Raw genomic sequence first — 26,572 nt, forward strand, 5'->3', positions numbered from 1 at the left:
TCTCTCTATTAATACGAACCGTTATATCCATTTCTGTTTCATGTTTTTGTTTGTGATTTTATAATGTAAACCATAACAAACAAATAACATATATATTACTTTGGCATACTTATAATACTTGCATTTAAATTATTTCTCTAATGTTTGTTGTAATTTAAATTTTTATTGATTTAATTTTTACACTTAAAAATGACATTGAGGTATAATAAAATTCGAGATGCTCTGCGTGATTGCACACTCAGCTCTGAAGAGCAAGAACAAGTGTTAAAAAAAATTATTCCGGCTAATGACTCTTATGAAAAATCTAAGAATGATTTGAATAATCATTTGAGTTTAAAAACTACTATGGAAAGTATTCAATATGCTGCTTTGAATAGAATGATGGCTCTTTCTTGTTTTGCTGTAAGATTAAAATATCACTATTATTATTTATTTTTTATGCACGTGTCATAACAATTGTTATTCAATTTTTAGGCTGGTGAAGAGATAATGGGTGTCAATCATTTAGTAGAAGCTCACGCTGTTATTCATAGGCAACAAATAAATTTTCGATACATCAAAGCTGATTTAAGAGAACAACTTTTCACAGCATCTAAAGCTTATGGTATAAATCCCGAGTTTATAGAGTTTGATGTTAATTCAGTTGATGGGCCAAATTCATTAAAAACTAAACTATCAGAACTTCCTAAAGGTATTTAATTTGTATAATACTTAAGTTAGCGGTCAGCTGTCAATTTAAAAAATTTTTTTAACAAATTAATTACAATAAAAAAATTCTTTAAAAATGTTTAATATCTTTCAACTTCAGTGTTATTTAATTTGTAAGTATTTTTTGTTTTTGTTTAATTATAATCATATAAGCAGCAAACATTAGTTACTTCCTAGATTTGAAATAGTATTCTAATAATTATATTTTACTATCACATGTATTTATATTTACAATCTTATTTTTAGAATGGTACATGATTCAAATAACCATGCAATACGAACCACAGACAGCATGTAAGCCAGGGGTAACGACTCATGCGATGCACATAACAATTTTACCTACTGGTGAAAATTTATTACAACCATTTTGTATAACAGTGCCTAAGCCACCCACCGATATGTTTGATATTTGCAAAGAAATTACAGAATTATTGGCGAAAAATAAAGATGATTTGAAAGGGGAATACCAAAATCCTAGCCATTATTGGAGAATGAGAGCCAGGCAAAATAACATTATGGAGGTATAATTTGTATTTATTTTTTTGAGAGCAAAAAAAAATAATAAATTAATCTTCATTTCATTTATTAATTTTTAGGGGGCAGTAAAAGAAATGGAAAATACTTGGTTAAGAGAATGGAGAATATTATTTATAGCAGATCCGTTAATTCCATCAAATATAATTGAGAGTCTGCATACAATGATTGATAAACTTATAGTCGATGACTCTTCTCAGTATGTTATTAATTAATTTTTCTCAGTTAAATTAAACTTTAAATAAATATTCAAACATTTTTTTTTATAGCAAAAAGGTGTCTTTAAAAATCCTATGGTTATTGAAAAAAATTACTACTTGTTCATACTGTTTGTCGAAGTCAGAAATAGCAAGAGCGGTTAATTATGTACTAAAAGATAATCCAAAACTTGCTAACAATATTATTCTTTCCATCCATGGAAGACAAAAAGAAATTCTACAACTCCAAAATGAAAAAAGAAAAACGTTAATTTTAGTGATCGATGAGGTTGGTATATCACATTAACTGTATTTATTTATGTTTTAATGGAATTAATGTTATAACAGCATATGGACTATCTACCTATCGAAGCAATGAATCTGTTAAAAAAACAACCTGTTACACGATTTTCATGTGTCCACTTAGTTTACGCAATGTTTAAAGAACATGAAGATACCATAGAGGAAGGTTGTAAAGTGATTGAATATAAAAAAGAATTGGGTACTTTTATTGTTAACCCAGAGAGTAATTTACCAACGATGGAAACACGTTTAAAAGTATTTATAAAATACTGGCTGTCAGATTGGAAAGGGATTTATAATAAAACACCTGACCAAACTGAATTTTCAAAAGCATTGACAGATTATGATGTTTTGATGTATAATGGCCACGGAAATGGTGTTCAATTCTTTTCTGGAGAAGAAATAGAACGCTTACGAGTTAACTCAACGGTCTTACTATTTGGGTGTTCGAGTGTTAAACTAATGCCTATTGGTGGACGTTTTCCGCCTTATGGAGTTAGCAATCAATATTTAACAGCCTCTAGTCCGTGTATTCTCGGAATGCTTTGGGAAGTAACTGATGTAGATATCGATAAAATGACTGCAAATTTTATAAGTAATTGGGTACCATCTTCAGCGCCCAGACCTTGGACTCATGTGAATCTTGATAAATGGGTCAGTGGTGTACTCAGTAAGTGTTTAAAAAAATATACAAATAAATCATAAAAACTATACAATTTATTACGTATATACTTATAATTTATGAATATTTTTTTATAGAGTTTAAAAAGGACGTACAAATAGATGAGTTCGAACAACCTCAGGAGCCAGAAATTTTAAGAGCTTTTGCTAACGCAAAGAAAGTTTGTTTGCAGTACATGACTTCAGCAGCAGCTGTTGTTAGAGGATTACCAATTAAACTTAAATATTAGATAGTAATTTAAAAAAAAAAAAATAAAATTTGATTTATAAAATTGTTATCGTAAAAATTATATAAACGTCAGTCAAATAATTTTTGCTGGCAACAAAAAAGTATTTTGCAGAGAGACTCAAGTGTCTCTTTAAAATAATTAAAAATATCTTTAAATTTTACAATTGATAAATTGTCACATGATGATTTGTGGTTCAGGAACAGATATGGCGATACTTTTGTGCGGAAGTACTTGTCCACCGTTAATGTATAACTCGTCTTTGACAATAACATCTTCACCAAGTACTGTAATTCCTTCCATTCGCACCCATCTTCCAACAACACTTCGCCATCCGACGATGCATCTAGTCGTAAAAAGATGAAGATATTAAATATTATTTTCACTTTATATTTTGATTATCAACTTTTAATATTTTTATACAATAAGAGAAAACTTACTCATCAAGCCATGCATGTTCTTTAACAGTTGAACATTTTAATAGAGTTGAACGTTTAATGCAACAGCCATTAGCTAAAGTAACACCTGGTCCAATTGTAACATTAGGACCTATTCTACAGTCTTTACCGATTTTAGCTGTTGGATCGACAAGGACATTGCCCACTACGCCTTCGCCTGTGTACAGTTTTTCTGGTGACTTTTCTCTTAATGATGCAAGATACAAACACATTCCTAAATAAAAAATAATATTTAGTTAGATAAAAAAATTAAAAATTGTTTTAAAATAATTTTGTATTTTTATAATGTTTGAATATATATTTAATTAATTATATTTTACCAGTTAAAAAATCTTTAGGCTGTCCTACATCCATCCAAAAGCCTGGTAGTTCCATTGCATACAGTTGTCCATCCTTAGCCATTCCCGGAAATACTTCTTTCTCAATACTCATAGGTCTCAATTCTATTCTATTTAATACACTAGGATTTAAAATATAAATACCAGCATTTATTTTATTTGATACGAATTCTTGAGGTTTTTCGATAAAACTCTCTATTTTTCCGTCTTCTTCATAGACAACAACTCCATACTTAGACGGCTCTTCAACTTTAGTTACAACAATCGTACCTTCTTTACGGTGTTTTTTATGAAATTCTAAAAGTTGTTTAAATGGAAAATCGCAAATAATATCTGAGTTTAAAACATAAAACGGCTCATCACTTGTCATTAAAATTTGACGCGCCAGAGCGATAGGACCAGCTGTACCCAGAGGTTCATTTTCATGTGAAAAGATAAGACTAACGCCTAGTTTTTCTGCTTCTGCTGTAAGTTCCTTTTCCATTTCCTCAGCTCGATATGATACAGCTAATATTATTTCAGTGACATTTGATTCTACCTAAAATAAAATAATTTACTGGCATAATTATCAAGAGTTATAACTTATAAATTGTAGTATTTAAAAATAAAAATAAAAATATTTTATTTACCAACGCTTCAATTTGGTGCATCAACATTGGTTTATTAGCAAACTCTACAAGTGGTTTAGGTCTACTAAGAGTTAAGGGTCTCAATCGTGTTCCATATCCACCAACAAGAATCAGTGCACGTAGTGTGCCCATTTTTTTCGTTTTTCTGGCATATTTTGGTGCAAAATAGTTTAACAAAACATTTCTATAATTTAAAAAAAAAAAAAAAAAAAAAAAAAAAAAAAAAAAAGATCAACCTTAATAAATAAAAAAATTCCAACTGCTTAATTAATTAATCTTCTTAGCAGCATGTTTATTTTTATTAAATATTATTGCAAATAATTAACTTTTTTAAATCACAACAAACAAAATTTAATGATGAAACTTATAGAATTGTTAAAGTAGACTACTTAAAATATTTTATTTGTAAATACCTGGCTTTGATTTCAGCTATGTTTTGATTTAAACTTGTTCCAAAGTCTTATAGAACATAAGTGTCGGTTAATCTTATGATTTCTTGATTGTTGGCGATAACCACGTCAAGTTGCCACGCATTGATACTCACACTATGTCATTTAATTGTTAATTACCTACATTTATCAATGTATATAGTGGGTTGCCACGTATGTATTTACAGTTGTCATTGCCATGTGTGTTTACAAAGGGTGCGATCCTAAATGTAAACTATAGTGAATTTTCTCATTAAACTGTAGTATATTTTACTTTAATGACAGAAAATACTTAAAAAATAAATAAAAATCCTCATTTCATACTTTTGTAAACATATCTATACTGAAGTGTTATTATTATTACGTATTACGTATACTTGTTAATATTCTAGAGATTTGTGAATTTTTTTTATTTTTTTTTATGACAAGTGTTAATATATAAAATTTTTTTGCATATATGTTACAAATTTTTTGAAAGTATAAATTAAATAGTTCGTTAATAAATACATGAATAAATATATAAAATAAGTAACATTTGTTGAAGCTTACAGAAAAAGATACCAATAAGTAAACAGAAAAATATTAGTTGAAGATTTAAAAAATTTTTAATATGTCAGAAAATAATTTTACTCTACCACCGGCTCCAAGTGATTTGTGTTTCACAGCAGAAGATTTTATAGCAGTAAGTAATTTTTGTGCTTAACCTAAAAGCTATTTGATAAAAATATGAAAATTAAATATGACATTAAAGTTAGCTGTCACTTGACAATTTTTTTATTTTCTTTAACAAAAAAATTATTTTTAAAAAATTGTATTTTAAATTTATTCAAATTTCTGCAAGTTCATTTTTTTAATAATTTTTTTTTGTCTATAATTTATTTGTTAAAGAAAATTAAAAAAATTGTCAAGTGAGAGCTAAATTTAATGTCATAAATTAATTTAACCGATATTTGATAATTTTTTAAATTTTTGTAACAAATTTTGACAAGAAAAAAATTTTTTAAAAAATTGACATCAAGAAATTTGAAAAAATAAAAAATGCAATTTTTTAAAAATAGTTTTTTAGAACTAATTTTTTTGCTAAATAAAATTAAAAAATTGTCAAGTAGCTAACTTTACATGTCATGATAACAATTTGAAATTTATTTTTTTAGTTGGACTTCGATGTTGACAATTTTTTACACGAACACAGAAAAAATGCAAGCTTAGAAACGATGAGAGATGATCTTGGAGTTTATTTGAAGATTTTGAGATCAGCGATGATTGAGCTCATAAATAAAGATTATGCTGATTTTGTAAATTTATCCAAAGATTTAATTGGTCTTGATAAGGTAATAAACCATTTGCAAGCACCTCTTGGACAATTACGAGAGGAAGTGATGCAAATATGTCAAACATTGGATACGGCAATAGAGGACATGGAGAACGGGCTGAAGGAACATCAACGTATACGTGACTTGAAACAGTCGATGCATAGTTTGGGACGTGTTTATAAATCTGCATCAAAATTAAAATTAATATTAGAGTCCCATATAATTAAATTGGATATTTTAGAACGGGCTGCTACAGAATTTAATCAGTTGAGGTTCCATATGACAAGATGCAAAGATTACATGTCAGAAGATTTGAAGAAAAATTGTGAAAATTTAGAAATTCAGTTATTGGATAGCCTCGATTCACAACTATTATTATGTATTAAAAGTAATGATAATTTTACTGATAATCTTATTTGTTGTCTTAGAATTTATGTGACATTGGACAAGATTGATAAAGCAGAATATTTAGTGAGAAAAAAAATTGTTGGAGTATTAATCGAAGACATTGTTGTGGAAAAAAATATTAACAATGAGTTACTTGGTCTTCAAGAACTTTATCAAAAATTATTGAAGTTATTGGACGTAGAATTGAAAAAATTATTGGAAGTTACTTTTCATTTCAATATAACGACTACTCGTAATTTCAATTTTCTTGTAAATAGTTTTTGGTCAGAGGTCGAAGAAAAAATCGAGTTACGTTTAAAACAAATTTTTGCGCCCGGTAATCCCGATTTATTTTATAAACGTTACACAGAATCATTGGAATTTATCAATAAATTACAAGAGAAGTGTAAAAATGACGATAATCTTGCTCAATTAAAGTGTCATCCATTATTTATACAATTTATAAAAAAATGGAACTTACCAGTTTACTTTCAAATTCGGTTCCAAGAAATTGCTGGTTCAGTAGAGCAAGTTCTATGTCATAATGTATCACAAGGATCAATCAAAATAAATGTTACAAATTTGGATCCTACTGATACAGATAAATTTTCCCTTTACGGAAGTGAAACTACGTGGGATTGCCTGATGAAGACTTGGTCGGACGGAATATTTATTTCACAATTACTTCATCAATTTTGGAAATTGAATCTTCAAATACTTTCTCGTTACAGAACGTGGATTTCTGATGCATTAAAACAGTCGTGGATCAAAGAAGCTAGGCCTGTAGCTGTTAATAATAATATAATTAATCCAGAACCACCAAATCGATTAGAATTTCTTGTTTGTCTCTATACTGATCTAGAAAAAATTTCAAAAAAATTACCAACACTTTTAGACGTTGTAGTAAGAAAACTCAATATTCCTGAGACGAAAATTATTACATTATTAAAAGAATCATTAGATGATATGAAAACGAATTTATTATCTGATTTACCAAAAATATCTGAAGAAATTGTTCAAGAATTATCAGCAAATAGTTCGCCGGAATTGAAAAAGTTAGTGATATTCCGAGGTCATATAGGCGAACGAATAGGGAACCAACTGAACCTTGTGCTTACATAAAAAATGCTCTCGGAGCATTGATAGAATTTCATTCAACGTATCAAAATATCGTTCCTGGTGCTGTAATTCACTGGCTCCAGTTAACGTTATCTCTTTTGAGTGAACAGTATTATTCATCGGTTAAAAATGTCCTCGAGTCAGTTCAAAAGACGGAAGAAAGTCTTAGAAGACTCAAAATACATCGTGATAAATCATCAAAAATGCCAACAACAGAAACGCAAGGCGTTACTGATGATGATAAAATAAGGATACAATTTGAAATAGATGTTTTATATTTTGCTAACACTGTAAATACATTTAATATCGATAGGTATATTATTAAGGATTTAGAAAAATTAACAGAAGTTGTTGATGCTGCTGTTAAATCAAGAAATGAATCAAAATTATAAATATGTTAAATTTTGTAATAATTGAATAGAAAATAAAAGATTAATTGAAAAATTATTCAGCAATTAAATGCGTCACATAATCGAATTAATTTTATAAGTTTATTTTTAATCCTCGTATACATGTATACGTTTATCGGCTGTCTTGTATGCGAGTGTAGTACATAATGATAATAATAATAATAATAATAATAATAATTAGTGGAATACAATTATTCCTTGTGGGTAAAACCTACGATTATTTAATTAATTAATTAGTCCAATCAATATATTATTTAACAATTGATTATAGCCAGAAGATTAATTCCTTCCTAATAATAAAAATGTTTTATTTAATGAAGTCAATGAATGATTTTTATTCTTCCTCATTACCTTATGATACGTGATACCTTAAAATCGGATATTTCATTGTTTCTAATAAATTTATGCATTTTTTTTTTTTTTTTGTTAATTATACTACCCAGATCTTGGTAGGAATTATATTCCTCTAATTTAGTCTTACATACATAATAATTAATATTTATATGCAATAGCAATGCATTGGGTAGCAGTGAGAATGCAAAAAAATTTTATTTAAATTTTGTCAGCAATGTAATAAGTAATTTTTATTATTTACTAGTAAAATTGAGTTTTTTCAATATATATCCATTTTTTAGAGTAAAATTGTTTATTATATTATTTTAATTACTTTCCTTTGCTGACACAAATTAAAATTATGATCTATAAAATATTACAATACAATAACTAAACAATTAATATAAAATAAATAATATCCATTAACATTTTTTAAATTTATAACATTAATATAAAGAAAAATGTATAAAATAAAACAAATCTCATATTCTTCCTAGGGTAATTTTTTAGCCATTTATGCTCTTATATTGCTTGATCGTAATGATAATGATAACGATAATAATGATAATAGTTGTTTTACTTATTCATTAAATTTCATTATCAATCAAATTTAATCTAGTTAATTGATCAACTAATATACTATACTATCAAGCGAGGTTTAAGGTTTGCAGTCTGTTTAGAAGTTTGATAACTCAAAGATATCTTAAGAAAGAACAGCAAAAATATAGAACATTTAATGGATGGACCGTGAACAAGAGTAGTAATACTTCAATAAAATTCTTAAGAAATGAATTGATAAAAATTTTTCGAAAGCAAACTTTTGAATGGAAAAAAATATACATATGGTAAGGAGAGGAAGAATACCGATGACATAATACACTGAACGATTACAAATACTGATCAGCGGAGATCAGGGTTGTCATTAATTTGTTTCTTTATACGAAGTAGTATCGTCGTGTACCATTGATCTAATCGCGAAATTGAATCATACTCCTTAACTGTCTCTGTAAAACCTTCGATGTTTTGTTCTTCGAGGTGTTCAATCAATGTCTGAAAATAGTATTATAGAATATTAATATTTAACGAACCGGAGACTATTTTAAATTAATTTTAACAAAAAAAAAATAGCAGTATTTAAATACCTTTATGAGTTTATATTCTCTTGAATCTTGGAATGCTGGATACTGTTCATTGTATCTTTCAATAGCATGCTCAGCATTGAGTGCATCTACACATAAGTTACAAAGAGCTGCCCTGAAAAAGTATTCTTTTGCGCTATATTTGAGTAGCGGACTTTCAAGTGATGACATTGCAACCTGAAAATAGAGTAAAACAAATAATCAGACACTCTGTCGTCTTGTTAAGTTCAACTAAATTTGTATGCTATGAAATACCTGTTCATAAATTTGAATAGCTTTTTCATAATTTTTAAGCTGCGCAGCGTACTGAGCAACTTTCAAAAGGCATTTGTTGGCGGATGAAATACTCTCTTCGCCTTTAAAATAATCAGCTGCTTGCTCAAAATGATGGACAGCGCGTTCTAAATCTACAGCTTCACTTTCATACATCTCAGCAATGGTTTGATGATGTTTAGCAGCCATTGTAAATCTTCCCATGTCTGTATAAATTTCTATTGCCTTCAAAAGACAACTAGAAGCCTCTGAAACAGAAAAAAAATTTTATTTGTTTTTCTATTCAGTAACTTTAAAAAAAATGATCAACTCAAGTCTTTTCTTACCATTTGCATCAGTTTTCTTGTAACAATTAGCAGCATCAACATAATTTGTAGCCGCGTCATGTTTACTTCCAGCTTTGATATGAAGGTTAGCAGCCTCGCAGAAGGCATTACCAGCGTTTCCCCATTTCTTGGCCATTTTGAACAGATTAGCAGCCCGCTGATAACATTCTACTGCTTCATCTACCTTCGAAGTTCTAGTAATAGAATAAAAATTTAATACAATAGTTTTTATATAGCTCATTACATTTTAGGAAATAAAAAAAATGGATTATCGGCGGACTTTCTAAATCAATAGCAAAAAAAAAATCATTAGAAAAAGAAAGTTGACATTCCACGTGTCACTATCAATAGAGACATGTCAATTTTTTTTTTTTTTTGTAAATGTTTAAAAAAACTAAAATGTGTTTCATGCTAAAAAGATGTCCTTCATATGTGAATTAATTTAGCAGCTATTTATTAATTTTTACAATTTTTAACAAATAAATTATGGCAAAAATAAATGAGAAAAAAAATTGACATTAAGAAATTTTAAAAAATTATAAATGCAATTTTTTAAAAATAGTTTTTTAGAAAATATTTATTTGTTAAATAAAATTAAAAAATTATCAAGTGGCTGCTAACTTTAATGTCATGTCCTTGATAAGAAATTTTTAACTTGTGCATTAATGTGATACATATTATATTTCTTGTAACAAACTTGCTAGAAATATTTTCATCATTGCTGTGTCTTGATATAGTTAATTTTTTTCATTAACTATATCAAATAATAATTGTTTACTAATCAAGTGTCATTCGCGCGTGCGTAAATACTCAACATAAAACTTCTCACACCCTGACACACCAGGAATCATTATACTCCGCTGCGATGAAACTTAAATGTCAGCCTTCAATATTGGAGTCTCTTCTTTAAAATACTTATTTTACGTTTGGGTGGAAAAAAAATTAATTTTATTTATTTTTAGAAAAAAATTGTCACGTCATCAATAGTATGGTGTAACAAATGCCTCAATATTGAAATATGAACAGATTTAATCGGGCGCACACTTGAACAAATCGATACACTCTTTACTTACCCAAAGAGAGAGCTAAAGAGTCCTTTAGATGAATTAAGCTTTTTCTCGGCATCCGCCATAAGCTGCAATGCTCTTTGCTCGTTGTCTGCCATACTGGTTTATTATTACTTAAACAACAATAAATTAATAAACGAACGCAGTTAAATACGTTCGCAGTTTATTTCACTGCTGGATCCTAGGACAATATTGACGGTATATCTACACAATGAAAACCAAACTAAACAGAGTTGGTGAGTAAGGTAGAAGTAGAGGGGGAAATGACACACGAGTCAACGTGTTCATGATATCACCACCTGGTGGCGCTACTTGATAAAAACAAAAATAAAACTAATTTTTTTTTAAATTATGTTGAGTTCAATTCATATTTTTAATTAATTTATCAAGTATTCAATAATCAATTGAATAGCGAGTAATTATTCCAAATTACGCTACTTAAATGTTGTTTTTTTATTTTTAAATAAATTTTACTCAAACTTATTTAAAATCAATAATTGATTAAGTATTAATAATACTGAAGTTAGCAGTCAGCTGTTAATTAAAAAAAATTTTTTAATAAATCAATTACAATAAAAAATTAGCACTAAAGTTGACAGACATTAAAAATTTTTTTTGGAATTTTACAGCATTTAAATTATTTAAAAAAAATGTAATTAAAAAGTTTCACATGTGAAAATTAATAAAAATGACAAGTGAAAATTTTTAGAAGCATTTTTTTATTGTAATTAGTTGGTTAAAAAAATGTTTTTAATTGACAGCTAACCGCTAACTTCAGAATCATATAAAAAAATAACAAAAATAACTAAATAAAATTTAAATTTTATTTAACAAAAAAATTAATTCCAAAAAATTATTTTTAAAAATTGTATTTTTAATTTTTTTTAATTTCTAAATGTCAATTTTTTTTGCTATCATTTATTTGTTAAAAAAGTTCTAAAAATCATTAAATATTTGCTAAATTTATTTTCATGATTTCAGGTGGCAAATTATTTACTTTATACTAGAAAGAGTGTTTGAAAAAAAAAATAAACATAAAAATTTTTTTAATTTCTTTGCTCTTATTATAAAAACGTACAATCTTATAAGTATATCAATGGTTTATTATTGAAATTAATATTCTAGCGCTACCATTATTGAGTAACATATGAATAAAAAATATGCGCAAACTCGATATAATTAAATCATTGGAGCACCTATTTCTACATTGAAACAATTTAAATAATATATAATTATTGGTCTTTTAGTTTTAACTTGAACCTATTTTTTATTAAATTATTTACATAGGTTGCTAAAATGTGTGAAAAACTGTATCACAAATGCACTTAGGCACGGTATACAGCATTGAAATATCGTTTTCTAATTGTTGTTTCATCGAAGTAAGTATTAAATGAATAGGGACCTATTTTCCTAAACCTCCATTTTTATGGTGAAGAGTCATTAATCCAGCCCTCTGAGCCATTTGTATCATGACACTAATTCGTTTTTGTTGGATTCTACAGAGACCGGTGATCCTTCTTGGTAGTATGCGACCATCTGATCGTGTAAATTGACTTAAGATTAAAACGTCCTGGAAAAATAAGATTTATTATACATGAAACTTTTATTCTTATACTTATAAAATATTATAAAGATCCATAAAAATGAAATATTTACCGTATGAGTAACATTTACACCAGCAGCACACAGAGAACATGCTCCATTTTCAGCTGGTTTGAACAATTTTTGTTGAAATGGATCAGGAACTATTTTAGCTTCAATAGTTAATGTTTTGCCTTCTTTTTTCTCAATAACTAGAAAATAAAGATGTTATTATTAAAAAACAAAATTATAAATTGATTGAGTGATTGGGAATTCCAAACGAGGTTAGGTTTATTTGCATTTGTAGAAGAATTTATGATTTTATTTAATTATATATTGACACTAATAACTTACTTTCTTTTAAATTATTAACTGGAGTAACTGATATTGATCGCTTTGATTGAGATAACAATAAATTTCTTCCAAAATTAAAAAGCGATCTATTGATGGGTGTCATGATGAATGTTTTACATATAAATCTGTATTATCGACTGAAAGAGTGTACATATAGATATAAAAAAACATAAGGAAAAATTTAAATTACCTTTTAGGAAAAGTTTTTTATAAGATGTATTTTTTATTAAAAATAAATTTATTTTTTTTGTTAACACAGTAAAAAAAACTTTGGCCTAACAAAAAATATGGTTCGAAAAACTGGTATTGTAGATAAAATTTTCATTAAAGTTAGCCGACGTTTTAAATTTTTTTTTAATCCTATATATTAAAATTGATGATTGAATTGAAGTTAACTTAGTATCGAAAACTAATCGATAGTAATCGAAAAAATGGTTACTGATTCCTTATTGGTCGAATAAAGGCGCGCGTATGCGCACAATTTGAATTCCTAGTAATTTAATTAAAACAAAAAATATTTTTAAAAAATTGCACTTGCAATTTATGAAGATTTTTACACGTGCAAATTTTTTTAATTTTTTCAATAAAAAAAAATTTTGAAAATTTTTAGATGTCGGCTAACTTTATTTTCATAAAATTTTCAAGAAAAAAAAATCTCGAACTTGTCAAAACTAATCATTGTAAAAATTGATAATGTCAAAGTACTCATTATAATGAACTTTTATAGAATAGGTTAATAAGTTTACTCTTTCAATTTAATTATTACTATTAATTAATAGATAAGAAATCAGAGTATCGATAAGTATGAAATAATTATAATTATATGTTATTAAATTATAATAAGTTTTTTTTTTTTTTTTTTTTTGATACAAAGACATATGACATAAAAGTTAACTGTTAACTCAATTACTTTTTAATTTTATCTAACAATTAAATGATTTTAAAAAAATTGCATTTTTTTAAATTTCTACATATCAATTGTTTTTTTCTTATTTTTTTTTTTGCCATAATTTATATTTATATATTTCAACAGTGGATAAAATTTTATCTCGGATTAAAAAACTGGCCCTAATTTTTTATTTATTGAAATATTTCAATTAATAAAAAATAAATTATTATTTTCAAAAAAATTATTAATGAAAATTAATTTTTATTAATTTCTTTTTAAATTAATTTTATTTTAATTTAAAAGCATGTATGGATGACATTTACATTCCATGCTTGTAAAGGTGGACCACCTCAGGAACTCCGCCATCTATTTTACGGCATAAAATTTTAATACCCTTTTATCATTTTTTTTTTGCTACATTGTTATAAAATATTATCGATTTGTATTTGTTTAATTTAAAAGTTCAATAGATTGTCTAACTATTAAGTTCTATTTTTTGATTTGTCTAATAATTACAAAATTAATTTATTATTTAATATTCAATTTTTATCGTTAGAAGTTACTTAAGTGATCATTGTCTGAGATTTTACCTGACATTTTATCTTAATATTTAAAATTTAGTTAGTTTAATATTCTAAAATTTTTCTGTTCAAGATAAATTCTTTTAACTATTGTTCTCTGTCATTATTTAAATATTTGTCAATTTAAGTTCAAATATCTTTACTTACTTTTTATAATAGACCCATCCATCCAGCGATTTGGGTTTTAATCCCTTAAATGTACTTAGGCCTCAGACTGATGATTACAGGAATGTCCCTAGATCCTCTTACAAAGGGCCGAAGGAGACATTCAATGAGCTACCTTGAATATTCTTTTACTTTTCTTCAAAGTACCATCATAAATTTAAATAACTACAGACTAATAGATAAGAAATGAAAGAATAATAGAATTGAAAATTGAAAAATTATGGCTAAGTATTACTTATTGGTAAATTATAATTTTTTTTTTTCAAGAACATTATAATGATGCATACGATAATCAATTGTATTTTACGATAAAAAATGTTATGAATAAATTAATTTAATAAATAAATAAATAAATAAATTAATTAATTTATAAAATTTTAAAAAATGTATATTTAAAATTAATTTATAATTATAAAATGTTGTAAATTAATGACACTGAAGTTAGCAGACTTCTAAAAATTTTTGATTTTTTTTATTAATTAAATTTCAATTAGAAAGATATTTACAAAAAATTGCACTAATAGTTTTTCAAGTTTTTTACATGTGAAATTTTTTTTTTAATTGTTTAAGTGAAATTTAAAAAAAAAAAAAATTTCTAAAAATTTTGAAATGTCGGCTAATTTCATTTTCATTGTAAATTAATAAAAAATAAGCTTATTTACAAAAATAAATAGAGTTCTAATGAACATACATAAATGTCAACAGCGCGGTCTTTTAAAATTGAAATTGATAGTACTAAATTCACACTTAGATTTCCTACTTGAACAATCTTTTGCACCTAAAAACTTAGCTAAGTTTTTATTTTTACTATTATTATTTCTGATAATAATATTATGAACATTACTACTTTTGTTTTTATTCACTAAAACACCGTTGGGAGAAGGATGTTTGGTGACACCAGATACAATTTCAACTTTTGCACTTTGAGTTTTAGATTTTTCCAGTTGACTCATTGATTTTTGTTGAGCAATATCCAGTTGATCATAGTGAGCTTCTTTTCCCCAGTTGAATCGGTCGAATAAATTGGATGAAAAATTGGTACCGGATTCATCTAAACCGCAGTGAAGAAGAAGTTTCTCGTAAATAGATGGATTCTTGAATTTCTTCCGATTTTGCATCACCGTATTAAAATCTAAACCACTTGATTCTGAAAGTTTGATATAATTATTGAACCTTGCTTGTAATTCTGGTGGATATGGATCTGTAGACGTTGGTAGAAGTTGGAAGTCGTCCTCGTCAAATTTATCATTTGATACCAATTCTTTCTTCATGGTTAACTGTTCAGGAGTTGAGGAATTACTTTTTTGAAGACTTTCTGGTATGATAGCGTGTATAGGTGATTTTTCCTGTTGATTATGTTCCGTAAAATCATCAATTTCATCCTCAGAATAAGTGTAAGCGGATGTTATAGATGCCAAAGCAAAACTTTGTACTACTGCCATGGTTTATTTAACTTGGTTTTAATTTTAAAAAATGAACAATTTTAGGTTGAAACTCACCAGTATCGTGCGTGAATTATTACTTTGCTGAACTTTCTCGAGAAGTAAATAAATTATATTTGGAAATCTGTAACACACAAAATTGGAAAATTTTTTCAATTAATTACACTTTTATTATAGTTTAATATAATGAAAATAAAGTTAGCCGACGTCTAAAAATTTTTAGAATTTTTTTTTATTGAAAAAATTATTACAAAAAAATCAAAAAAAATTTGTATGGGTAAAAAACTTCAAAAACTGCAAGTGCAATTTTTTAAAAATATTTTATTGTTTTAATTTAATTATTAAAAAAAAAATTAAAAAATTTAGAACGTCGGCTAACTTTAATGACATTTTAATATGAGAGTAAATTTAGCAGACAGCTGATAATTTTTTAATAATTTATAAACTGTTTATTTGTTACCGAAGAAATAGTATAAAAAAATGCATATGGAAATTTTCGCAAGTTTTTTCTATGTAATTTTTTAGATTTTTTTTACAACCATTAAGTTAAAATTAATCTAAAAATTCTCAAAAATTAGCTGTCGGTTGAATTCACTCTCATCATTTTAAAATATATTACATTTTAAAATATAAAAATTTATTTGTAGAATAAAAAAAAATACTCACTTGTTCAAGCAAAAGTTAAATTTGATAAATAAAATGCTTTGTAAAAAGAACATTAACTTTGAATAACTTTGAACAACAGCGTGCCACTCGGTTCGAAGTCGTATTTGAAAATAAACGTTCCAGAACGTTTGTTGGGTGAGTTGGTCAGCTCTGTGATTGCAAAAAGTGTGCATGAATGAGTGATGTCGCTTCTGTCGAATGCTGAATAATTTTTTCTTCTTTGGTACTTCCGCACAGAAGATGGCGCTCTGTTTCGTTAGTAAAACGAAAGTAATGTTGACAACGGTAGAATTTAAAATTAAAAATTTAGGATATTTAGTAAGGGTAAAACTTTTTTCGTCATAAGTCATTGAATTTCCTATGTAATAATCAAAAAAAAATTTTTCACTTCTGACAGCCCTAAGAAGTCGCCATATGCAGATAATTTATAAAATATGAAAATGAATAAAAACTAAAAGTTGAACATAAAAAAGATGGAGCAAAAATTTGTCGTTTGCAAAATAATTAAAATTCAATACGTTTTTTGTTATATGTAACTATGATGGTTATATATAACTATATAAGAGGTAAAAAAATACAAAATTATTTTATTATTAAAACTGTATTATTTTTTTATTGTCAAAATACATGGCTATAGGCTATAATTGTACAAAAATACAATATTTACGAAGTATAATAAAAGTTGGAAAGGTAGTTATGTACAAAAGAAAAAAAAATTATCATGCATACATAGAATACTCATGCTAAGTAATGCGCATGTTACATTTCTATATATTGCAGCTATGACAATATTATGGAACTATACTTGTCTTTTATTTATTTTTGAACATATATCGTAGGAATTTTGTTAGTATAAATTTCATTTTTGTGAATAGAAATAAAAACAAAACTTAAATCTTTCCATTTTTAATTAGACAAGTGTTAAACTGGTAGTCGAGTTATTTTATATGAATATATTGATTTTATAAAATATTTTAAATCCTATCATATTTTCGCTCCCGAAAAGGGAAATCTCACTTCCCAAAATTATATAAAATTAATTGAAAAAAAAATATTTTTCTGTCATTTTAAATCTTTTCAATATAAATTAGTACTGCTCGTTCACCCACAATTAAAATAATAATAATAATATTAATGGTTAATATGAATCGTAAATTGCAACGTTGCTCGGCTTCATTTATTAATATTTTTGAAAGAATAATAATAAAATTATTATTCAATTTTGAAAATTTTTCAGCAATGCAAATGTGCATAATTGTAAATTATTTTTCACAAATAAATTTAATAACGAAGCCGAGCAACATGGTCAGACTCGATAGCAATTCAGTTAAACAAAACAAAACAATAACAATAACAAATTCAATATATATCTCTTCAATTTCATTAAATATATAATGAATCCCACATATAATCATATGACATTAAAATATCAAAATCTAACAATCAAAACAGTCAATATAGTTGAAAATTTATAATAAATTTTTTGGCACGAGATATTTGTCTTAATTTGACTTTTTATAGATAATTCTTTACTTTTTATATCATCGGTAAATATTTTAAAGACACGCTTATTTATTGATCGTGAAATATATTAATATAAATGATGTATCATATTATAACAAATATATATATATATATATATATATATATATATATATATATATATATATATATATATATATATATTTAAATAAATAGGCTGGCGTAGTGAAGACGATGAATAATATTGCTTCACATCAGACTTTTTCTACATAGAACAAACGACGCAACAGTGACTGGCATAATCACCTTCATAATATGGCCTGCACCTCATCATTCACATAAATGTATTTAAGTATATACTTCACATGTGTTTGTACGAGGGCATATATATTTAAACTGTATTACAACAATAACATTGAACATTTTCTTTTAATTATTATTTGGCAACAACGAATTTCACTTTTCGAGTAAATCAACTCTATAGTGAATCAAAGTTGGAATCACGATCACTAATCTGTAACACAAAAAAATTATTCTATTATAAATGTTTAAAAAATTCAGCATAGTTTAATTTTTAAATCAATAATTTAATGCGTTATTTTCAAGAGTATAAAGATCAATACAATGCTAAACAAACTAGAACTAGATTTAAGTCGTTATCTCTACCTAATATTAAAAAAAGGATTAGCGTAAAGAACGCTTACTATGTTGCAATAAAATATTTTAATCTTCTACCTAATAATCTTAAGACATTTAATTATAAGATAAAAGATCGGATCAAGAATTTATCAATTTAATAGTACAAGAAATTAAAAAATAAATCTAGAAATAAAATACTTACTGCTCGATCTGGATTATACAGAGGAGTATGTCGAAGTCGCAGAGTACTACCAAGATCTCTTTCAGCAGTGATAGGACCCTCACTCGCACTGTCACGTGCATCCCGAGTATCTTTAGAACCTCGACTCGGTGATGGTTGTTTGATAGATGTATCACCAGAACATGATCGTCCAACACTTGAATTTTCTTCAGCCAAATCTAAAGGGAGTAGCTTCGTCGTTGTTTGAATCGAAGGTGCGCCGAGAGTCGACGTTCCGTCTTGAAAATCCGTCGTACTTCTTAGAGTTTTCAACGTCGACGGTTCGAATGTGTCATCCAGTGTTGATTCGCCATCATCAGTAGTTTTCAGTACCGTTGCCGACACCTATTATTTAAAATTATGTTTCAACCTTCTTTTTAAAACTGTCAGTTCTATATTTAATCATATTAAAATAAATTTTTATTACTTGAAATCCAGCACTAACAAGTGCGCCATTATTAGGAGCAGCTGCATTTTTTACCACTCTAATTCCAGTCTCTTCAATGTATTCTCTTTTTACGTAATCTTTAGCAGTATTAGCAAGACTTGGTTTACGATTACCATTTGGCGGACCACCTTCAAGATAATTTATCAGTTTATGTTCTTCCACGGCAAAAGTACTCATAGGTGGTTTTGAATAGTTCTGAGGCGATTGCGGCCCAGATCGGTATTTAGCTCGAGGAATCATTACACTCAATGTACGATCGGTGTTGGCTGTTTCATTTAATGGAACTAAAAATTACACAGACATAATTTTAATTATTATTACCATAACTAAATATAAAAATTTATTAAGAAATATTTATTTTACCTGGTGTTCCAGCAAAAGATGGTTTTTTTGGAGCTCGATATTGTTTAGTGACTTTTCTGGGTCTTTTAACACTTGGCGGAATCGGTGCATTTGATCTTGGCGGCGGAGGGAGAACGTGAGGAACGTGATGAGGAATCGCAAGATCCGTTACACTTCCTTCACTGCTTGTATCACCACTTGCTCCGGTACTTATCATAGCTCTTTTGTCTCCCGATTTTCTAGCTCTGTTTGGATTACGCAAGCATGTTAAAGCTAAAACGAGTCCAAGCGCAGTGAGTAAAATAGCTCCAATTGTCACTACGACTATCAACGTAACTGTAAATATTAAAAATAAATAAGTTAATTTCAGTTTTTATTTTTATCAACTATTGAAATAAAAATCAAAGCAGTATTTACCTTTCAAATTAACTTGACAACGCTGACCACTGTGCCATGGGAAACATTCGCAAATTTCTTGACCATGAGAATTAGTAACGCAGTGGCCCTTGTAGTTACAACTAGCACAGCCGAGCGGTGCTTGAGAACATATTCTTCCAGGATACGCTGAATTTTCTGACAAATCAGCCCAACCTTCTTTGCATGAACACTGATAAGATCCACGTAAATTAAAGCATGCAGCATGAGGCGAGCAATCGTGATGAGGTCCTCCCTCTTCAGTTGAACATTCATCGAAGTCATTTGCGTCAATAGAATCAAAGTCTCTCAATGCAAATACTTCAGTTCCACCCAGACTATAATTACTGCTTATTAAATATTTCTTCAATACATCTTTGAGCCGAGTTTCACTAGTGTTATCGCTCAATTGAAGATGGAATTCTACTCGAGGTGGATGTGGGTAGAATCCAGCGATATCAAGGCCTCTGTAAATATCCCTCAAGTCACTCTGCATCAGAGTTCTATCAAGAGCTTCTCGTGTTGGTCCAGCGTATCTTCGGAATGACGCAGAGGAACTATCATTAATGGGATGATCATATTTTACAGACTCTCTACCGATACGATCAAGTCCTACGCGGAGTGTGTATGTATAAGTTGGCTTGCAGGGACGATCTAAGAACATACGTGAAAATCCTGGACGACATATACATCTAGGCTCACTGGCTACCAAAGCACACATTTCAGACTTTGCCGCTCGACATTCTGGTTGGCACTGATTAGTACTCGGGCGATGAGGAACAACGGGAGCTCCCAGAATACCACCGGATAACACACGATGGATTTCATTACCAGCTGGATCTTGTTCATCAAGAGAAACTTCTTCTTCACCTCCATATTCCGCTTCAACTTCTTCAGCGTCCGCTGCTGGAGGATTCTGATCGCTCATTACGACAAATATCGAGTCCATATTGTCTGGAGAAGTTTCATAAGATGATAACCGAGTTGCTGGTTGAAGAATAGTCGTAACTGACGTAATAACTACATTGGTAGGTCGAAGTAAAGTTTCAGTAACAGTTTCCACGATGGTAGACGTCATAGTATGCGTCAATAAAAGCGTTCGCGTTGTAGGCGGTGAACCTACAACTGAGGTTTCTGTTCTCGTAACCGTCAAGGTCTTGAAGTGAGTAACAGATTTCGGTTTCATCTCCATCGTCGTCATCATTGTCGTGGTTGTTACATTTCTAGTATTCTTGTATACTCTAGTATCAGCATACTCTTTTAACGTTTTCGTGATTATGTTATGGAATTTAGTTGACGAGCTACCGTACTTTCTCTTGGCCGTTGAAGTAAATGTGACGTCACTTGGATTGATACTTTGCTTTATAGTATAAGGTCGATGTTTCAAAGACTGTGTCGAATTAATTTTACTAGATGAAATACTTTGACGACTTGCTTCAAGAACAACTGATGGTTGTCTTGAAGTCTCGTAAGACGAAAGTCTGGTGATTTGGATTGGAGACTTCGTTGATAAACTAGACTCTGCTTGTGGTAATTTTAGACGTGTTGGCATTATTAAATTCGTTGAAAGTATAGCCGTAGGTTGAACAGATACTCTAAAAAAATTATAAATTGCTATAAATCAAGTATTAAAATAATAATAAATAGTTGTTTATAAATAAAAATCTTACCTTGAAGCTTGTTTCGTTTCAAAAGGCCGAACGGTGTAAACACTAACGTGCTCGGGCTTTCTAGTTTCTACTGACTTGATAATATCTGACACGTCCATCACAACCGGCAGATCAACAGTACCGTGAATAATTGGAATAGTAGACTCAACAATATCTTGCATTACTGGGATATGACTTGTAGCTACTGCGGTTGCAATTTGTATAGACCCGGATACGGCAATCGCAGGTCTAACAGTAGCAATTTCGATTGGCCTAGAACTTTCAATAACAGGCGGACGTGGTGGCACCATATCTTGAGATAGTAATTCTATTAAGAATGGCCGAGATTTTGTTGGTCTTGGAATTATCGGTGGTACCATATTAACACTGGGTACTGATAGCGGAGATTGTGGTGACGGTGGCGGTGGCGGAGTTTCTCCGACGACTTTAGAAGAATCTAAAGGAATGTACTTGGGAGGCGGTGGTCTCAATCCAGAGTCATTGATTATTGTAGATGTAGGTCTTGCAGTTGTGGTTGTAATTACTACTGGAGGCGGTGACATTCCAACAACATCTTCTGGAATTGGCGGTGGTTTAAGATCACCTTCAGCGTTGTCGTTGTTTATATTATCTTTAATTGTTGATTTTGTTGGTGGTGGAGGCATCATATTTTGAGACAAAACTTTAAATTCATTTGAATTTTTGTTCTGATTATTCAATTGAGGCCTTTTTTTATTTGGCAAATTCTTTTCATCTTCATGTACTGCAAAGTTTGTTTGATAAGCAGTTTCAAGAGTTTCGCGATTTCTATCTTTAGCATGAATAATAATCGGACGCATGTGGATGCTAGGTCGTTCGGAATGTAATGTTATTTCTTCATTATTATTATTAATATTATTTTTTTCTTTTTGAGAAATTTTTGGTTTGGACGACGAGTCAGAAGAAATAGTAATTGGAATTGGTAGTACAGGTCTTGGTTTAGTAACAATATGTGGGTACGCTGGGTGAACCCGAGTACCTGCAGATGGTGAATTAAGCTCGGGAGTACGAATCTTTTCAGTATTAACGTATTTAAAATAGGAATAACCGTGAGAATGATTTGTTCGTGTAAATGTCAAATTTCTTCTGTTGGAATAATGATTCTCATTGTTTACTTTCTGTATAGTTTCCCAATTTATCGCAGGTCGTGCATGGCCGCTAAGATGTTTAGGATCCTGTATTACAGAAATTCGTTTCTGTTCAAAAACTGGTCGTGGTGTTACAGTTTTTTGATACTGGAATGATTTTAATTTCGTCGATTCCTGAGGAATAAAATGAGGGATCATAGTCGGGGCTTTTAAGTCAATTGTATCATTACGTTCAAATTCATCCGAATTTGATATTACTCTATCACCAAATGTTACACCTTGAATTACATCATAGTCTAATGTATCGTCAGAGATATTTTTATTTTCTTGATTATCCGTTTCGGAGTTATCTTCAAAAATCTCGTAAGGTTTTAAGACACTTACAGTGGCGTAATTATTGTTGTTTTGATTTTCTGGTGAAATTTCCGTTTGAGTTTGGTAGAAAACATTTTCTTCAATAGTTTCAGCTTTTGTTGTTGATGATTCAAGGATGTTGAAAGGTTTTTCTTCTTGTTTATTTTTATCAGACATTTCTGATTCAAACGTAATCGGTTCAATTGGTTCATTATATTCATTTTCTTCAATAAAATGATTTTCAAATTGCTGCTGCTGTTGTTGTTGTTGTTGTTGTTGTTGTTGTTGTTGTTGTTGTTGTTGTTGTTGTTGTTGTTGTTGTTGTTGTTGTTGTTGTTGCTCTTGTTCCTGCTGTTGTATTTGTTGTTTTTGCTGTTGCTGTTGCTGCTTTCGCTGTTGTTGTTGTTCTTGTTCTTGTTCTTGTTGTTGTTGTTGTTGTTGTTGTTGCTGCTGCTCTCGCTGTTGTTGTTGCTGCTGCTGTTGTTGTTGTTGCTGCTGTTCTTGTTGCTGCTGTTGATGTTGTTGATTTTGTTGCTGCTGTTGATGTTGCTGTAGCTGTTGTTGTTCTTGTTTATCATGTTTCTTATTGATCATTTCATTGTGATAGTTAAAACTTTCTTCAGACTCTTCAGCGGTTGAATCAGGACCAGCTTCAGTTTGTGTATCGGACCAAGGAATTTCAGGTTCATCTGGATGAGGAAGAATTTGACCAAAGTTCTGAATAACAGGAGGGCTTATATCCGGAGGCAGTTGGTGAACTTGGTGATGTTGGGGCGGTGATGGTTGATAATTAGTAGGTTGAAGCGGAGACTGCTGCATAGGTCTTTTAGCATTTCCGATCAATGGATTTCTGTACCCAATTACTCCTATAGGAAGATTTTCTTGCGGTTCTTGAGTTTTGTGTTGTTGATAATTAGTATTAGACTGCTCAACTTTAGTTTCATCTTGCCAGCTAACTGGAATTTGCGGTAGATGAGAAACTTGAGCAGTATGAGATGAAGGTCGATAAGGATACTTCAACTTTGTTCCAAATCCTGAAGTTCTATCGGGATTAGGATAATTAGTAGGTCTTGGTGGCTCCACCCCAGGTCTCGGTCGAACAACTGTAATTCTTGGTTTCGTTCTATCGTTCTTCCACTTTTGTTTCAGAATATCATTTGCAGCTGTTCTGTTTGGATTTTCATGGTGGTATCCATATCTATGATGGTGATGATGATAATTATGATGAGACATCTCAGTAGGTGGAGAAATATCCGTGGTTCTCCGTGGTGGAAGCTCATTTGAAGTCGGTACATGGTAATCTCTTCGTGGAGGCGAAAATTCTTGTTGATGTTGATTTGATTGAGGTCTGAGATTACTGTGAAAATTTGATGTATCAGATGAATGGTGCACTAAAATTTCAGTGTGAACTTGACCTTGGCTAGATTGACCATGAGACTCAGGCCGTTGAATCAAATGCACATCAGATGGTCTCTTTTCAGGTCGATTTGTATGTATTTCTATTTTATCATGTGGTCGAGGAAATTTTGAGTAAACTCGATTATTAGGAGAAGAAACAGTGTGTTGATGTGGCTTTTGAAAAGGCGATTTATAATTATTAAAAGGCGGTGCTGGTGGAATCATAAAGTCTGATAGATTATTTTCTTGTTTTTCAAATCCACCATATTCTGGAGGATTACTTTCTGGTTCTGGATAAGGTGAAGGATCATCAAAATACTGCCCACTAATGTGTGGTTCACTGGTATCACCAAAAATAAGAGCCTGTGTGCCACCTTGAGGAATGACGACATTAGCTACTTGACTCGGTTGGATGTTTACAAGCAATGGTTGACCAGTTGATCGATCTATTACGTGAGGAACTTGGTGAACTATTGGCTCAGAAGCTGTCAATTGTGTTAGTTCTGTTTTCAATTTAGAGCTTTCTAAATTGGTATTAGTAATTATTGGATCTTTGTGAGCCCAAGGTGACCGGCTATTTTGCTCATCTGACGGATGATTTATCCACGGCTGAGTGTCTTGGGGTGGATAAAAATTTAGATCCTGATCGATTCTGGAAGGTGTTGGCGGTACTGGAGGAGGCATTAATCCATCTTTTGAGTTCCAAGGTCGTTTAAAGATATTGGAAATCCATTCGGGCTCCTTTGAGTTAATACTTGGGTTAGCATATTTCTCAATATTTGTTCTCCCCGGAGGTTTAAGTAGTGGATCATTTTCTAAAATATCATGCTTTAATCCACTTCTTGTCGGTTCATTATTTAAATGATGAGGAATTTTTGATGGGCGTTTGGAGTTTGAAGAACTGCCGTGAAGAATATTTCGTGTGGGCTCAGGTCTTTCATCTTTAATTACTTCCAAAACAGGGTGAACCGGAATATTTGGTACTGATATCGGTGGAGGTTTCATTCCAAAGTTTTGATTTTGATTTTCATTTCCATTTTGAAGATACTTTTGTGGTGGTCTTGGTGCTAAAATACCTGGCTTACCAATAATCACATCGCTATTTGCTGTTATAACCTCTCCCGGAGATATCGGGATTCCATCAACAAGACTCGCAGCAACTTTATGCCTTGTTTCGGGTATAAAATTTGAGTTCAGATTAGCCAATTGAGCAACAATATTTTGACTCTCCGCTGTTTCGATGTCACCATCTGCAAAATCAGCAACAGGAATGTAAATCGGTGATCGCTGAGTGGTAGCTTCTTGATGCTCTTGATGAGCAGGAGGATTAGAAGGTTGTGACATAGTATCATTCCTACGATTGGCTGTTGGCTTGCCCTTCAAAAGCCCCGCCATAGCAGTAATGACGGGTCCCAAAGCCGACAAACCATTTATTCCAAGAGATCCAAGACTCAGTAAGCCACCTCCAACTGGTAGATTAGGTCCATTGTTAGTTTCAGCAGTATTACTGTCTTGATTCAATGATTCGTTGTGTGTAATCCCCGAAGACGCGCTAGTATCCAAATCACTTGAACTTTGTTCATTCTGTTGTTTTTCTGGTTCATCTTTCTGTGGCTCTGACTCTATATCGGAAGACTGAATAACTGGAGTTTCTGAATTTTCTACAGTTGATTCTAATGCCTCTAGAGAAGCTGTTGGTTGGACTTGTGTACTAGTACTGGACGAATCAATCTGATCTTCTTCATCAAAGAAAATAATTGTCGAACCTGTAACGACGTTTTTAACCGAGTCTGAGTGATGAGATGTAGTCAAAAAGTTCATATAACCAGCATTAAGTAAACTAGGAGCTATTGATTCTGTTACGACATTTTCTACAACATGAGATCTCGAGGAGATTGTCGTTGAAGTTTCACCATCAGGGCCGGCCTATAAAGATGAAAAATGAATAATT

General features: G+C 29.9%; 7 protein-coding genes across 7 annotated transcripts in view; 2 read left to right on the forward strand and 5 right to left on the reverse strand.

The window, feature by feature from the left end:
• The first annotated feature begins 80 nt into the window (after window positions 1–80).
• On the forward strand, window positions 81–2,695 carry Sse (extra spindle pole bodies like 1, separase). The gene is made up of 7 exons (XM_074247541.1): window positions 81–402; window positions 475–691; window positions 955–1,229; window positions 1,305–1,441; window positions 1,512–1,728; window positions 1,788–2,412; window positions 2,502–2,695. The coding sequence occupies exons 1-7, from the start codon at window positions 190–192 to the stop codon at window positions 2,651–2,653; spliced, it is 1,836 nt and encodes a 611-aa protein (XP_074103642.1). The 5' UTR covers window positions 81–189; the 3' UTR covers window positions 2,654–2,695.
• Gmppb (GDP-mannose pyrophosphorylase B) lies at window positions 2,663–4,617 on the reverse strand. Its single transcript, XM_074247542.1, has 5 exons — window positions 4,489–4,617; window positions 4,076–4,259; window positions 3,429–3,984; window positions 3,091–3,322; window positions 2,663–2,996 (listed from the first exon to the last, which is right to left on the reverse strand). Exons 2-5 carry the CDS (start codon window positions 4,205–4,207, stop codon window positions 2,828–2,830), a joined length of 1,089 nt encoding a protein of 362 aa, XP_074103643.1. The 5' UTR covers window positions 4,208–4,259; window positions 4,489–4,617; the 3' UTR covers window positions 2,663–2,827.
• A 320-nt stretch (window positions 4,618–4,937) lies between these two features.
• Cog2 (conserved oligomeric Golgi complex subunit 2) lies at window positions 4,938–7,769 on the forward strand. The gene is given in 3 exon segments (XM_074247539.1): window positions 4,938–5,185; window positions 5,658–7,254; window positions 7,257–7,769. Coding segments are annotated over 3 exon segments (2,127 nt in total). The 5' UTR covers window positions 4,938–5,113; the 3' UTR covers window positions 7,715–7,769.
• A 30-nt stretch (window positions 7,770–7,799) lies between these two features.
• Alphasnap (Alpha-soluble NSF attachment protein) lies at window positions 7,800–11,089 on the reverse strand. The gene is made up of 5 exons (XM_074247543.1): window positions 10,877–11,089; window positions 9,804–9,997; window positions 9,460–9,725; window positions 9,208–9,381; window positions 7,800–9,115 (listed from the first exon to the last, which is right to left on the reverse strand). The coding sequence occupies exons 1-5, from the start codon at window positions 10,966–10,968 to the stop codon at window positions 8,966–8,968; spliced, it is 876 nt and encodes a 291-aa protein (XP_074103644.1). The 5' UTR covers window positions 10,969–11,089; the 3' UTR covers window positions 7,800–8,965.
• Window positions 11,090–12,111: 1,022 nt separating this feature from the next.
• Window positions 12,112–12,959, reverse strand: Mrps18a (mitochondrial ribosomal protein S18A). Its single transcript, XM_074247867.1, has 3 exons — window positions 12,806–12,959; window positions 12,527–12,663; window positions 12,112–12,440 (listed from the first exon to the last, which is right to left on the reverse strand). Exons 1-3 carry the CDS (start codon window positions 12,906–12,908, stop codon window positions 12,273–12,275), a joined length of 408 nt encoding a protein of 135 aa, XP_074103968.1. The 5' UTR covers window positions 12,909–12,959; the 3' UTR covers window positions 12,112–12,272.
• Window positions 12,960–14,802: 1,843 nt separating this feature from the next.
• Window positions 14,803–16,637, reverse strand: LOC141530600 (uncharacterized). The gene is made up of 3 exons (XM_074247795.1): window positions 16,549–16,637; window positions 15,940–16,006; window positions 14,803–15,786 (listed from the first exon to the last, which is right to left on the reverse strand). Exons 1-3 carry the CDS (start codon window positions 16,599–16,601, stop codon window positions 15,139–15,141), a joined length of 768 nt encoding a protein of 255 aa, XP_074103896.1. The 5' UTR covers window positions 16,602–16,637; the 3' UTR covers window positions 14,803–15,138.
• A 293-nt stretch (window positions 16,638–16,930) lies between these two features.
• The window catches only part of LOC141530288 (uncharacterized), a 53,476-nt gene continuing 43,834 nt past the window's right edge, over window positions 16,931–26,572 (reverse strand). The window contains exons 7-12 of the mRNA XM_074247311.1: window positions 21,764–26,547; window positions 20,097–21,688; window positions 19,701–20,015; window positions 19,317–19,621; window positions 18,872–19,234; window positions 16,931–18,544 (exon numbers count right to left, since the gene is read on the reverse strand). Of these exons, the coding sequence (XP_074103412.1) occupies window positions 18,509–18,544; window positions 18,872–19,234; window positions 19,317–19,621; window positions 19,701–20,015; window positions 20,097–21,688; window positions 21,764–26,547 (7,395 nt within the window). The 3' untranslated portion in view covers window positions 16,931–18,508. The remainder of the gene's footprint in view (window positions 18,545–18,871; window positions 19,235–19,316; window positions 19,622–19,700; window positions 20,016–20,096; window positions 21,689–21,763; window positions 26,548–26,572) is intronic.

Source organism: Cotesia typhae, unplaced genomic scaffold (genome assembly GCF_013202065.1).
Source record: "Cotesia typhae breed Kobodo isofemale line unplaced genomic scaffold, CoteBio_Ctyphae contig_5, whole genome shotgun sequence".
In the NCBI taxonomy this organism is placed as follows: domain Eukaryota; kingdom Metazoa; phylum Arthropoda; class Insecta; order Hymenoptera; family Braconidae; genus Cotesia; species Cotesia typhae.